Source organism: Danio rerio, chromosome 24 (assembly GCF_049306965.1).
Source record: "Danio rerio strain Tuebingen ecotype United States chromosome 24, GRCz12tu, whole genome shotgun sequence".
Taxonomy (NCBI): domain Eukaryota; kingdom Metazoa; phylum Chordata; class Actinopteri; order Cypriniformes; family Danionidae; genus Danio; species Danio rerio.
Genome location: NC_133199.1, coordinates 34,232,501 through 34,248,083, shown reverse-complemented (window position 1 = coordinate 34,248,083; position 15,583 = coordinate 34,232,501). Strand labels below are relative to the sequence as shown.

At 34.9% G+C, this 15,583-nt stretch overlaps 1 protein-coding gene across 6 annotated transcripts in view; it reads right to left on the bottom strand.

Moving 5' to 3' along the window:
- The window catches only part of plppr5b (phospholipid phosphatase related 5b), a 106,442-nt gene extending 92,129 nt beyond the window's left edge, over positions 1–14,313 (bottom strand). For 3 of the 6 annotated variants that reach the window (XM_073939923.1, XM_073939920.1, XM_068217000.2), the window contains exons 1-3: positions 14,277–14,313; positions 14,112–14,150; positions 10,903–10,974 (exon numbers count right to left, since the gene is read on the bottom strand). In XM_073939923.1, the coding sequence (XP_073796024.1) occupies positions 10,903–10,953 (51 nt within the window). In that variant the 5' untranslated portion in view covers positions 10,954–10,974; positions 14,112–14,150; positions 14,277–14,313. Of the gene's footprint in view, positions 1–10,902; positions 10,975–14,111 lie in introns of all 6 variants that reach the window. The other 3 variants (XM_073939922.1, XM_073939919.1, XM_073939924.1) reach the window with 1 other exon arrangement.
- Positions 14,314–15,583: the final 1,270 nt, after the last annotated feature.

Below are 15,583 nucleotides of genomic sequence, written 5' to 3'. Positions count from 1 at the left end.
CGTAGGGTTAGGGGTGGGGTTGGTGTACGCATTAAAACAGCTTACAGGAGGAGGAGCGACAGCTCATGCTCCCCCTCTCTGGAGCTCACCTCTCCTCAAATGGCTCTGCAGCGAGCACCCTCTCCTCATGTCAGATAAAAACAGGAAAAAATTCAAGTCTAGTCTACAATTCAGACAGGCTCATTAAAATCGGACAATAGAAGACTGAAAAAGCGTTGCCTGGTCTAATGAGTTTCGATTTCTGCTGCAAAATTCAGGTGTAGGGTCAAAATTTGATATCAACAACATGAAAACATGGATCCATCCTGCCTTCAGGCTGGTGGTGGTGTTGTAATGGTGTGCGGGATATTTTCTTGGCACACTTTGGGCCCATTAGTACCAACTGAGCACCGTGCCAACACCACAGCCTACCCGAGTATTGTTGCTGAGCATGTCCATTCCTTTATGACCACAGTGTACCCATCTTCTGATGGCTTCTTTCAGCAGGATAACACGGCATGTCATAAAGAAAAAATCATCTCAGATTGGTTTTTTGAACATGATAATGAGTTCACAGTACTAAAATGGCCTCCACAGTCACCAGATCTCAATCCAATAGAGCACCTTTGGGATGTGGTGGAACGGGAAATTGGCATCATGGATGTGCAGACGACAAATCTGCAGCAACTGCGTGATGCTATCATGTCAATATGGAGCAAAATATCTGAGGAATATTTCCAGCACCTTGTTGAATCTATGCCACGATGGATTAAGGCAGCTGTGAAGGCAAATGGGGGTCCAAACCGGTACAAGTAAAGTGTACCTAATTAAGTGTATGTGCTACACTTGAGAAGCTATTTCATAATTCAGATAAGAATTTTTTACCCAAACACCAAGTCAAGCATTATGTTCAGATAATATTTCGTCTGCCATGCCTGTTGATTTTGAAGCAAACACATAATTAGGCAGCGTTTGGCAGAATACGATCAGCACTTCTACTTCCAAATATTAATTTAATCTACAGTTCAGAGCTTCATATGTATGTTCTGGGAACACCAATATGGCGCATTGGTCTGTTTTTGTCTTCCATCAAGTCTTTAATTAATTAGATCATTTTAAGAGTCTCGAAGTGTCACTATCAGACAATTACATAAGGGATAAAGTACAACCAGCAGCTCATTATTGCAAATTAAACCAAGACACTTGATCATGACACATGCAGTGGAGTCTATAGGGGGTTATTTTGAAATATTGAATGGCTGACTTTACATTACACTCATTAAAACGTAAGTATGAATAGTTCACTCACACAGGCTTATACTGTACATTAAGAGGAATGTTTTGAGAAGCAGTAGTGCATTATTATCAGTGTACAAGGGCTCTCTAGATCAAGGAGAAATTACTGTCTGTTCATGTTGTTTTCATCACTGAAAGCTGAAATGGTGCTTTAGATGAGTTCTTCCTCATAAAAGAAAACAAGATCAATGAAATATGAAATACTTGGTCTCAGTAGTGTGAAAGTTATTGAAAAATAGTGCAGAAGAGAAGTGCCACCTGGTGGCGATTAGAAAAAGAGCAACTTTGCCTACTACACTACAACAAAGCTTAGAAATAATTTCAAAATAATATGGTTTTTTAAATTTCAACATCAATTTTCAAGTCACTAAGCAGCCACTTGGAACACCACGAGCAACTTCCTAGTTCTGTACTTGCTAATTTTCAGAATCAGTGAAAATTAAATCACACTTAACTGAACTAAACTGAGCTTAAACTCCAAAAACTGGACTAACACAGCTTCAATTTACAAGAACTTCTTTGTTAAGCTGCTTTGCCACAATCTACATTGTAAAAGCGCTACAGAAATAAAGATGAATTGAAAATTTTAATAAACTGTTTTTATTTTTGCCATGTCTGAGATGCACTTTGATCAACATTCATGTTTTTTTAAGGAGTTATAGAATATAGATGACCTTGACCTTTCATCCGAAAACAAATACAATGTACTTACTGTGTATTTAATGTATCAGAACAATTCTGGTGCTCTTAAAGTGGGATATGGGTATTTGGGTTTGGTGATATGGGTTTAAGGGTGGGTTGAGGTGTAAGGTATGGTCAACAGTGTAATTATTAATTTAATCAATTATAAGCACAATGTAAAAACAAGCATATACACAATAAGTACTTTGTTACAAATTATTAATTTCCGTGTAAGGATAAATTAGTTAAGGGCACTTAATATAAAGTGGCAGAAGTATAGCTCACAAAATGTACGTCATCATTTATTAGTTTTAAACCTTTATGAGTTTCTTTCTTCTGTTGAACATTGTTACAATTTTAAAGATGGTGATTCAAGGGGAAGGAGAGCAACATTAATTTTGGGGTAAACACATAAGCAAACACACAATATCAACAAGTGAGGGACAAACTACCAAGACTAACTAAATGCAATAAAGTCAGTTTAATTACAAAGATAGTGATAATAATAAGTGCAAAAATATGTATATAAAAAGAACAATAAATGAATAAATTACAGACAATGAATGGGACATGAAATGATTGAACAGAAAGATAGGAGAGTTGGAGAGATGAGACACGGGCGGCGTCCAAACAATAGAAATAAATAAAACAAAACAATCTATTCTACTGGCCCAACCTCTACCCGGATTTTCCAAAAAATAAATAAATAAATAAATAAATAAATAAATATATATATATATATATATATATATATATATATATATATATATATATATATATATATATATATATATATATATATAGCAGCTATTGAAAAGAAAATCTTTACGTCTATTACGCACTACCTAACCTATACTAATATACGAGAAAAACAAAAGTACAGCGGGTGTAGCACGTCCCTTACCTACTGTGTCCAACAAAAGTGATATTCAAAGTCTACGTGTGCACAATGTATGTCGCGCGACATTCTTACCTGTCCTGTGCGCAACTGATGGTAGACAAATGGAGAACAGACAAATAACAACAGACATATACCAAATAGTAACATACTAAAACGAATTGCAATTTCACTGACACACAACACAACACAGAAACTCAAGTATCCCATGCCTCGCGAGTAGCGTCCTGTCACCACTTTTATACCACAGTGGCAGCGGCTGAATTGGAGACCCTGTGGTGACATCACAGGGTACACGTCAAACAGCTGGGCAGCGGTAGTGATTCTGAAGTAATTCTGAAAAACTTTGTAAACCTGTAACCATTGACTTCCATTGAATTTGGTTTTCCTACAATGGAAGTCAGTGGTTACAGGTTTTTAGCTTTCTTCAACAGAATAAAGAAACTCATAAAGGTTTGGAACCACTTGATGGAGATTAAATAGTGAGTACAATTTCATTTTTAGGTGAACTACCCCTTTAAGTTGCACTGGTACAGTGTATTGTAGGAATTGCCAACGAAACATTGCATGAGTCAAATTTTTTTTAAATTTAAAATCAATTTTCACAATATTTAGGTTTTTTAAAACCTCAGATTGCAGTTTTTCAAAAGTTTTCTTAGCCAAATTTTGTCCAAACCATACATCAATGTATGTGTGCATCAGTGATACACTGTAAAAATATCATGTTTCATATTTTATGATTCGTAAGTGTTTTCTGCATTTATGGTTGTAATATGCATTAGGGGATGCTGATCTCTACTCTGTCGACTTTTGATGTTGATATATAACACCAACCCAGACAATTTATCACTTTAAACTATTAAAAATGGTAATAAAAGTCCCTTTTTTTTACTTTTCAAGGTTAAAAATTGTTGAAAGAAAGATCCAGGTCCCATAATGCAACTTAAAAGCATTAATAAACGGGGGGAAAAAAAAAAACATGAATCACAAAATACGGAACACTGCTAATTTACAGATTAGCTTATTTAATCAGCATTCAGATGATATATATATAAAAAAAAAACTAATACATATGACCCATATTTTGTTGTACAGGTTCACATATGATCTAAAATTTTATTAAATCTAATCTTTAACCTCCAAGGGCTTAGTGGCCACATACGTGGACGGCACATTTTAGCTCTTAAGTGGCTAATTAAAATACTTTGAATGTTTTTTATTTTGTTACAGACATACAGTGTCATCCTGCATCTGTTTTGCAGCATATGAAATGTCCCAAAAAACAAAATTTTTAACCGTCCAAAATGAAAAAATAATAATAATAATTTACTCTCTGATAGTTAAAACATGTTAAAAAAAATCGATGTTAAATATGCATTACAAAAAAGTCAGGAAAAAGTGTTTTATGTAAATTTGGACCATATATGTGGACATCATTTTTTTCTAAAAGTACATCATATTAAAAAAATTATACTTAGGTTTTATTCTAATTAGGTTCCAATAAGCCCAATTAGCAAAAAACAAATATGCATGTAAAAAAAAAAAACACCTTGGTCCTTAAGAGGTTAAGCCAGCAAAAGTTTCAATATCAACTACAACGCTGTACTGAACAACCAATCTATTAATTCCAAATCTGTTCCTGCATCACAAAAACTAAATAAATGATGCATACTTGAAACAAGAGCCACCAGAACATAAATGCTGTCAATTGCTCTTCCTACGCAACATAAATATTTTAAGCCAAAACTCTCTGCGAATCCTCATCACCAGACTGATCTCAACAAGTCATTTCAGACCTCTTGCAAATATTTGCAGACATCCGCGTGGCTTAAAGCCGTGGCGCAGCAAACATCGGTTTCATTCCTGCGGCCCTGTGCCAGCCTGAGCCCTTCAGATTAATGAGGACGATCCCACGGGGAGCGATGACCAAGCATTTCATTACAGACTAACAACAAAAGCTAATTCAGCACACTCCCTCATAACCGTGATCCCTTCAGACAGCAGTAAACACTGCCGCTTCGTGGAGGGAATTAAAGATGCTTTGCTGCGCTCCATGCATTATATTAAGTTCTCAAGAGGCTCCTGACAAGCTCTGTGCGGCAGGGAATGTGTTTGTAAACTTCTATCATTGAAACAAATAATTAAAAATTGATCTGGGTCTGTTGAGGTTCATTTAGATTTAGCTCGGAATTAATCTGCAAACAAGCTATCCCCATTACACAATTCTAATGCAATCTACAAGTAAAAATATACACAAAAAAAATGCTGGGTTTTGTTATAACTGATGAGACCAACTCAAGCTCATTCTGAAAACGTACCCCTATATTTATTTCTGGAGAGCACCAAATTTGCTTTTTTTTTTTTTTTTTTTGCAGTTTTTGTTTTCGCAAATTCACTGTGGCCACTGTGTTTGCTTTTTGAGCTCTCAAATTTTACTTGTGAGTGCCATTCGTGTCTGCTGTTCTCGTGTAAACCCACCAGGGGCTGCTGCCAACTGATTGACTGACCCACACTCCTCTTATCCTAAACCCAACCAATTGTGTTTTCAAAAGCACCGGTTGACCTGCCCACCCACTTCTCTAAACTCAACTGACACATTCTCACCCTGTTATTATGGCGGTGACGCAGTGGTGCAGTGGGTAGCACATTCGCCTCACAGCAAGAAGGCCGCTGGGTCGCTGGTTCGATCCTCGGCTCAGTTGACGTTTCTGTGTGGAGTTTGCATGTTCTCCCTGCATTCGAGTGGGTTTCCTCCGGGTACTCATGTTTCCCCCACAGTCCAAAGACATGCGTTCCAGGTGAATTGGGTAGGCTAAATTGTTCATAGTGTGTGTGTGTGTGTGTGTGTGTGTGTGTGTGTGTGTATGTGTGGATGTTTCCCAGAGATGGCTTGTGGCTGGAAGGGCATCTGCTGCGTAACTTGCTGGATAAGTTGGCGGTTCAATCTGCTGTGGCGACCCCAGATTAATAAAGGGACTAAGCCGACAAGAAAATGAATGAATGAATATTATTATGGCTTCTGTTTTTGTTTTACCTGCTTTCTGAAACCGTTCTTAGCCAGACTCGAACCACGTCGTTGTGGTCAACACCTCTCTGCGTCTCAAGTCTGCCGATGTAAGGCGAGCTAACTGGACTGCCCCGTATTGTTCATTTTAAAGATAAAATGCAGCTATATGCACTGTACCTTAGGCTACATAATTTGCGATCTCCAGAAATGTACATAGGGCAACGTTTTTAGAATGAGCCTATATTGGATGAGACTGGACAAAAATATGGAGTTATCAATGGAAATGTTCTAAATCACAGAAATGGAGGGCGTCCGATTGAAAGAGTTTAGTAAGGTATTTTATCACACCCTCCCAGAAATTACATCATGCTGGAAATGTGTCTATATGCTGCAAAAAATGTAGAAATCAAAATATGAACCACTTTCACGTTTTCTGGAACTGCTCTGCTATTAAAAACTATTAGAAAGAAATTAAATAATCAATGCCTTACAAAATTTTGTTAAATCAGTATTGCCCTTTGATTGTACTATTTTATTTTTTGGATGTAGGTCAAAAATGGACAAACCAGCCTGATCTTATCAGGGAACATAACTATTTTACGTTTTGTCACTTTAGTGGCTAATTCCTATTTTGCTGAATAAATTGGCGGTTCATTCCACTGTGGCGACCCCTGATTAATAAAGGGACTAAGCCGAAAAGAAAATTTATAAATGAATGTAGCATTCAAACATTGTAAAACCTCTAATGCATTTACTGTTCACTAGGCTCAAATGAATGCATATTTTAAACAGATGTACCACTTTCACTCAATTAAAGAAAATCTTCTCGACTGTTGAACAATAGATCACAGTTTTTATTATCATTTATTCATTTTTGCAATCTATATCCCCAAATTTCACTGATTTATTTAGTTTTTGACTAAAATAGAGCAACTTACAACATTTTTAGTGCTGTGTACAAATTGAAACACACATCAAAAGTAATCCTGTCTGTCTTGTGTTATCTGCTGCTGTTTTGCGCTGGTGTCTCTCTGCATTGTGAGTGAAGTAAGCGTTGAAGGAATGATGCAAGACAGAAATGATGACAGAATATACTTCTTTACCTCTCTACAGGTGCTCCAGCAGCCTGTCTTTAAATCATCTCCATATTTCCCTTAGTGTTGTTTATAGAGGTAAAAAAAAAATAAAAAATCAGCAGCACACAGTAGCTGTCAGATGAAGTAGCATTTGAGACCATAATAAATAATCCAACCCATGCATCCATTTCCTAGAATAACTATCTTTAGAGGTAGATATCTCTTAAACATGACTCTATTAAGCACAAAGAGCTAATTAAATGTGATAAATCTTTCTAATTCACAATTAGATTCTCTGTTGCAGCTTTTTTGTCAATACATCAGCAGATTTCGAGTTTATGTGTGTTTGGGATGTGCAATGCGGTATCTCTGGGTGTTAATGCAGTGATTTAGACCTCTGTGGAGGCACCAGGACCTCAGTAAATATTAGTCTGGCCCACACACATCAGTACTGCGGCAGAAAGTTAAACACTCTTCCTATATACAGTAACACCTCCTCTACTGCTGAACATGTGGGCGACTTCCTGAGCTCTTCCTCAAGAGGCTTACTCATGTACAGTATATCTGTATTTACTCAGGTAAAATGTGCAAAAGATTGTATCATTAGCTTGTCCCTTAAGCAGGAACTGTACATCCTTGGGCTTAATCAAAAATCGATATTTAAGTGTTAGTTGAAACTCAAAATGAAAATGATGACCTTTATTCATCTTCAAAACACAAACTAAGATATTTTATATTTATATTTATAATTAATGTTCTCAACTCGCAGCAATACAACTTTACAAGTGCAATTGCTTGTATTCAATACTTCATTGTTATTATAAATTTCCATTTTCCAAATCTGCAATGCCTGTATTTTGGCTTTTTTTTTTTTTTTTTTTTTTTGTGATCCACTTAGAATCCAATTTGGAAATCTTTTTTTTTTTCTTTATTGGCATTGATTTTTTTTTTTTTTTAATTCAATTAGCAATAACATGAATGTGTTTTAATTTCTGTAATAAATATGGCTGTCAAGACAGGATCTTGATGGTTTATTGTGGGTATGTTGTTTACATGAAGAAAGCTGTGTTACAAGGCAAACAAAAATTGTAATAAACAATAATATTTTTAATTTAAATAGTTTTTGTCTTGCGTTTACATAAATTTTGCATTTGAATAGCCAAAATTACAAGTTTCAGTCTTTTAAATGCGATTATTCACGATTAATAAACAGATTAATTAGTTAATTATTTTAATCGATTGACAGCACTAATATACTTTATATATATATATTTATATATATATATATATATTTTTTTTTTTTTTTTTTTTAATATATATATAATTCTCTTATGAAGACTAAATAAAATAATGGCAAAAGTTTGTAGTTTGTTGTGGTTTGACAGCACTGAGGCAAACAATCTCTCAGCAGCCATCAAAAATGTTCATCAGTTTCACAAAGTAAAAGCCTCAAAACAAGAGAATCATCCCAAAGCATTTGAATAAGACGTCGAGATAATCCGCCCATTCTCACCGCTGCAGAGAGTGAGGATTGTTAGAAGTGTCTTTAATTGCAGTGGTTATATTCAACACACAGTGCTAAATGGAGGGATGGAAGTAGGAGGATCAATTCACACCTTCTGCAGTCGGTAATTTTCAGACGAGGCCAATTATGATATTATTAGAGAGCCTTACTGTGAAAATGGACCCTGATTAAACATTCCTCACTTTCTGCTTTAGGCTTGAAAATTTGACCTTGACATTTCCCCTGTGTGCCTGTATATATTATTAATATAAGCATATATATTTACATACACAGAGCTTGGCATAAATGAGTACAGATCTCTCTTTTAAATTTATTTTTTTACATGCTTTACAATAATAGTTTTTGTGCATATACATTAGTCAGATTCAACGCCAAAACGGGAATTAATCACTGTCCAAAAATGAGCATACCCAAATTAATATGTTGGGAAAAATATTAAATATAATTTTAAAGGGCCATGAAACCCCCTCGTTTCAGCAGGGTGTTTTCACACCTCTACTTTGGAAAAAGTCAGAAAAGTGGGCGTGTCCAGCTCTGTTTAGGGGTAGTGTCGGAGGAATTAAAGTGGGAGGGTGTGGGAGTGTCTATTTGGGCACGCGCGAGTTTCAGAGTCAAAATACACAGACAGGAGAAAGTGATGGTGTTTAACCTACATGGACATCTGTAGTCGAATTATTTGCCAAAATATTAAATGGTGGACTTTAACTGCAGTTTGGCTCTTTCATTCAGGGAATTCATTCATGTCCCTCGCGACAAACGAGATATTTGATTCGAGGAACTGCTCTAAGCGTGTATTTTTCATGCAATGTTTGATACCGCACAGCGAATGAGAGAAAAAAACCTCCGCATTTCCCGGAAACTTAGATGCACACGGCAGGTAGCGTCAGAAAGCCGTGTGTGTTATTCCGGTCACTAAATGCGGTAAAAACCCTACACGAGGTTAAAGTTTGGTTGTGATGCTAACGTGTTTACACTCGGTGACTCGGTGCAATAGTTAACTTAGTTCGATACGAGCAAACTGAATAAACAAAGAGTACTGGTCGCTCACTTACCAAATCTGTAGAGACAGGACAATAACCAGTAACTAGCGTCTTTATGAAGAGAATACTACAAGCGAATCCAGATCTCAGCGTTTGGAGATGAGAACAGCTCTCAGGTAAACAATAATCCTCCTTAGACACTTAAGTTATTGTTGTCGAGCGTCGCGTACACTGTTAATCCACACGTGACGCCAGCTGCGCTCTCACAGAGAGAAAATGAAAACAAAACTTAACGGCAGCAAACTATAAAAGCAACACTTCACACTTGTTTTGCCATCACAACGTGGCGTCTCTGTCGTGAAAACACTGTGACACTAATGAATATTAATGAAGTTGCACAATAGAGCGCTGATTGGTTTGAACCAAGCTTTACTCATGCATTAATGCATCACACTGTAAGACGTAATAAGACTCACTCTGGCACAGACACCCAGTCTGCACGCTGGAATACAACGCTGTCATGACCGTGACGCAGCTTTAAAAATTCGTTTCAAAAGGAAGTACGAATTTGCTTGAAATAACGCAAAAACAATCAATTTACACTTTTTAGTGAAATATAGATGTCCTAATAGTGTTTATAGCAGTGTGGGACACATATACGACTGTCAACAGCTCAAAAAATGTGTTTTGGTGTTTTGTGACCCTACAGAAAAAACTATTGTTTTTAACTTGTTTGAATTTAAATGTATTATCTTAAGATGTTAGGTGACCAAACTCTTATTTTAATGGAAATAATTTGTTTTCTTTAAAATAAATGCACCATATAATGCACCATATAATGCACCAAATAAATGCACCAATAATTATTGGATATATTCAATGAAAAATTGATCAAAATATATAGTCATTTTCAAAAGGGAGTGTACTTTTTTTATGGCAAAGAATATGTTAGTTTGATTACTTTTAACATGAAATAAATTTAAGAGGCTAAGAAAAATGCTCATTGTAGAATAAAATTCCAGATGGCACATGGGGGTTGTTGCATCTGAACTTATATTTAACACTTTATAGATCTCGTAAAAAGGCTGCATTTGTTTATTTGATGAAAAATACAGTAAAAACTGTAATACAATCAATGTAATTTTATTAAATCAAACTAATTCTAAAGTATATTTTGAAATGCATTTTATTTCTTAGTTGCGAAGCTTTATTTTCGGCATCATTACTCCCTTCATATTATCAAAAACACACAATGATTTGATGATCAAGAACCATTTTTATTCTTATTGCCATGTTGAAATGAACAATAGTTGTACTTTTAATACAGTTAAACTTTATACTTAAAATGCAGTAACTTGACTCAAATGACCAAAAAAGAAATATTCAAAACAAAATTGCTCCATATAAGATTTAATGTCATTGAAATACAGTGAATATATGACATTTATTTGCTTTCTTACCTCTACAGTGAGATATTTGTAGAATTCCTTGCGACTTCTTAAATCAGGCATTTTCCCTATTGACGTTGATGCCTAAAAGAAAAGAAAAGATTCAATGGGGGGGAAATAAGACTCAGAAACCACTGGGTGGCACTAGTGATCTTCTTTTGAAGGCTTTACCTGCTGTGCTCACGTAGTAACATTTCAGATGTTTTCTCAAAGTACACATCACAGCAAAATTAACCTTGCCAAATTCTTTAAATAAGACGTTGAAGAAAACCGTACAAGCTCAGAAACTTATATAAACCTTTATGCTTTCTAAAAGTTTATAAAAGCACTCTTTCATTTTGTGAGTTGCCGCCAAGGTCACCATTTCATTCATTCATTCATTTTCCTTTGACTTAGTCCCTTATTTATTATTCCACAGTGGAATGAACCGCCAACTATTTCAGCATATGTTTTACGCAGCGGATGGCCTTCCAGCTGTGACCAAGTACTTGGAAACACCCATACACACTCGCATTCACACACACTCACTCATACACTACGGTCAATTTTGTTTACCCAATTCACCTATAGCGCATGTGTTTAGACTGTGGGGGAAACCGGAGCATCCGGAAGAAACCCACGCCAGCATGGGCACTGCAGAACATGCAAACTGGCCCAAACGGGACTCAAACCAGCGATGTTCTTGCTGTGAGGTGACAGTGCTAACCACTAAGCCACTGTGCCACCCTGTTACCATTTCAACAGAGTAAATGTTAAGAATATCATTACTGTACTTGTAGAAAACAGTATATAAAAATAAATCAATCAATAAATAAATAAGAGAATCGATGAAGTGACAATCAGACTTTCAGAATCAGAATTTATTGACATGCTTCAGAATACCACTGCAAAAGCCTTTTGATCTTATTTGTTTATTCATTATTTATTAATTTGTTTTAGTAATTGTTTAAATGCTGCATTCCTCTCTGAAATCAAACTAATGCTTATTTACTTTTTAAACATCATGCCCATTTAACTACACAATTGCATTTGATCAACAATAAGAAATCAAACTAAACACTTTTACTGATTTCTCAAATGCAGCAATTTGGATTTAACAATTATAAATCCAGTGTCCTGACATCAGATTATGCTACCAACACTGTATTTGAATGGTTCTGAGGTTGGGGTTAGGAAGTAGGTAGGTTAGGGCGATATTACAGCTTCATATCACACTACTCCACATTTAAAATTTGCACTGGTAGTAAAATATGATGGGTAGCACATTGCATCATCAAAATGTGCTTCCTACTTTTTGAATGGGAGGTAGGACAATCTGACAAGGAACACCAGTGTCTTTAGAAAGTATAGAGCTATCCTTGATAACAATTTGGTATTTTATACCAAACATGACCAGCAGAGGAGAGCATAGTCTTATGTATTGATTAATGACAAAGTGTGAACATGACTCTAAGTCATATTTGGACACATAAGGCATTATATATATATATATATATATATATATATATATATATATATATATATATATATATATATATATATATAAAGGACTAAAACTAAAGGGTTAGTCTGCCATAACAGAATTCTCCTTTATAACTCACAATTCTGACTTAAAAACCTACAATTGTGACTTTATAACTCGGAATTCTGACTTTATAACTCAGAATTGTGACTTTGTAACTCGGAATTGCGACTTTATAACTGCCAATTCTGGCTTTATAACAAAATTCAGACTTAATAACTCAGAATTGCGACTTTATAACTGGCAATTCCGACTTTATAACTCAAAATTCTGACTTAATAACTCAGAATTGTGACTTTATATCTCGCAATTCTGAGTTTATAACTCGTAATTCTGACTTTATAACTCGTAATTGCGCCTTAATAACTCACAATTGCGACTTTATAGCTCAGAATTCTAACTTAATAACTCAGAATTGCAACTTTGAAACTCAGAATTCTGATTTTATAACTCGAAATTCTGACTTAATAACTCAGAATTGCAACTTTATAATTCAGAATTCTGACTTTATAACTCGCAATACTGAGTTTATACCTTGCAATTCTGACTTTATAACAGAATTCTGACTTAACTCAGAATTGCGACTTTGAAACTCTAACTCTCAATACTATATATATATATATATATATATATATATATATATATATATATATATATTTTTTTTTTTTTTTTTTCTTTTTTTTTTTTCCTTTACATTTTTTCTGTTGGTTTAAAACAACAATGTATATTTAGAAAATACAGTTTTTGGAAACTGTGAAACCTTAGCCATGTACATAGTTAATGTGATGAACTAAACCCACAGCTTCTCTGCTAGACACAAATGTGTACTTAAGGAAAACTAAAAAACAATCACATTCAGACAAACTACTTAATAGTAAAAAAAAATAAATGCTAGGGCTTTAGAGGTTAGTTTTAACAAAATGCTTTTCTACAATTTGTTTTTACATGCATTTTATATTTCTTACAGTGACATTCAAACACTTTAAAAGATATTTCAACTAGAATTAAAATCTTACTGTTTGTACAAAACACAAAGGGTACTTTTGATTACCCACTGTTCTTTAAGAGTAAAAGTAATAAAGGGAGCTTAAGTACTGTATTAGTCCCTCTAAAACAAAGCATACAAAACCCAGTCCACTAATAATTACTCTAATAACAATTAGCTTGCCTATAAAGTCAATCCAAGACCCGTGAAGAGAGGATGCCAAACCATCGAGGACTTCGAAGACAACACATACACTTACACTTCATTGAACATGTACACATAGATATCACCTATAGCCTATTATATATATATATATATATATATATATATATATATATATATATATATATATATATATATATATATATATAACTTTAACTGTGTATAATAACTTAAAGCTATAGTAACTACTTAATTAAAGTTATTAAACTAATAACCTTATTTTTTTCCGAATTTGATTATAATGTAATAATGTGCACCTTTTGCAAAAGCTGCTTTCAGTAATTATTGTGACAACCGCTATACAAATAAACTTGAATTGTATAGTGTGACTACTGTTTGCTATTCATATTTGTGAGAAAACAAAGTAAATAAAATCACAAAATAGCACATTATAATTCTATGCATATTTTGTGTGAGAGGACCGGCTGCGCAGTGCTGTGCTCTCTGTAAAGCCAGATGAAATGATGCAGTGACAGTGAAGCTGAGTCCTACCTTTGCCAATTTGACTTTATAACGGCATCAGAAAGGACCCTGCAGGAGGAGGGAGACACGTTTAGCCCATTATTATCCGCTTCCCGCGCTCACGCTTGTCTGTGTCACAAAACTTTTAAAGTAAGCACCGTCTTTAGACTGTTTAAAGCGGCTAATGAGCATTACCTCAGTCATTGTCTGCTGCTGTAACTGCTCTGCGCATGCGCGTCTTCGGTTTCCTGTGCACTTCATAAAGAGTAATCCACTGACTGTCCACTTTACTCGAATTTAAGACACGCACACCTGTGGGGTCTCGTTTCTTAACGTACAAGAAACGCTGTTAGAAAACTGATCGCACTGAATGCATTTAAAAAAAGAAAGAAAACAAATTCAGCCGTTTACAGTTAAATAGACATTAATATAGATAGACAACCAATTTATTGTTCAAATGAGTTGTGGAAAGTTGTTTTTACTTGACAACTTAGTAGGCTACTAAAGGAAACGAGAAAACAGCTAAAATGCTTACCCTACTGAAAAAAAAAAAAACAGCTTAAACCAGCCTAGGCTGGTTGGCTGGTTTTAGATGTTTTTTGGCCATTTCCAGGCTGGTTTCCAGCCATTTCCAGCCTGGTCTTAGCTGGTCAGGCTGGGGGATGACCAGCTAAACATCTTGTGGGGCTGTTTTGCTGCAGGAGGGACTGGTCCACTTCACACTTCACAACATAGATGGCATCATGAAGAAAGAACATTATGTAGAAATACTGAAGCAACATCTCAAGACATCAGCCAGGAAATTAAAACTTGGTCACAAATGGCTCTTCCAAACAGACCATGACCCTAAGCATACTGCCAAATTAGTTCAAATGTGCTTTAAGGACAACAGTGTGAATGTTTTGAAGTGGCCATCACAAAGCCCTGATCTCAATCCTATAGAAAATATGTGGGAGTTGAAAAGCTTGAGGAAGGATACACAAAACATTTGACCAAAGTTATACAGTTTAAAAGCAAAGCTAAAAAAAATGAAAAAAAAATGTATGTAAACTTTTGACTGTCTAGAAATCATCAAAAAATTATCAAATATATATATATATATATATATATACATACATACAGTTGAAGTCAGAATTATTAGCCCCCCTTTGATTTATTTATTTTTTTTAATATTTCCCAAATTATGTTTAACAGAGCAAAGAAATTTTTACAGTACGTCTGATAATATTTTTTCTTCTAGAGAAAGTCTTATTTGTTTCATTTTGGCTAAAATAAAAGCTGTTTTTATTTTTTTAAAAGCCATTTTAATATCAAAATTATTAGCCCTTTTAAGCTAGATTTTTTGTCGATAGTCTACAGAACAAACCATTGTTGTACTATAACTTGCCTAATGACCATATCCTGCCTAGTTAACCTAATTAACCTAGTTAAGCCTTTAAATGTCACTTTAAGCTGTATAGAAGTGTCTTGAAAAATATCTAGTCAAATATTACTGTTATCAT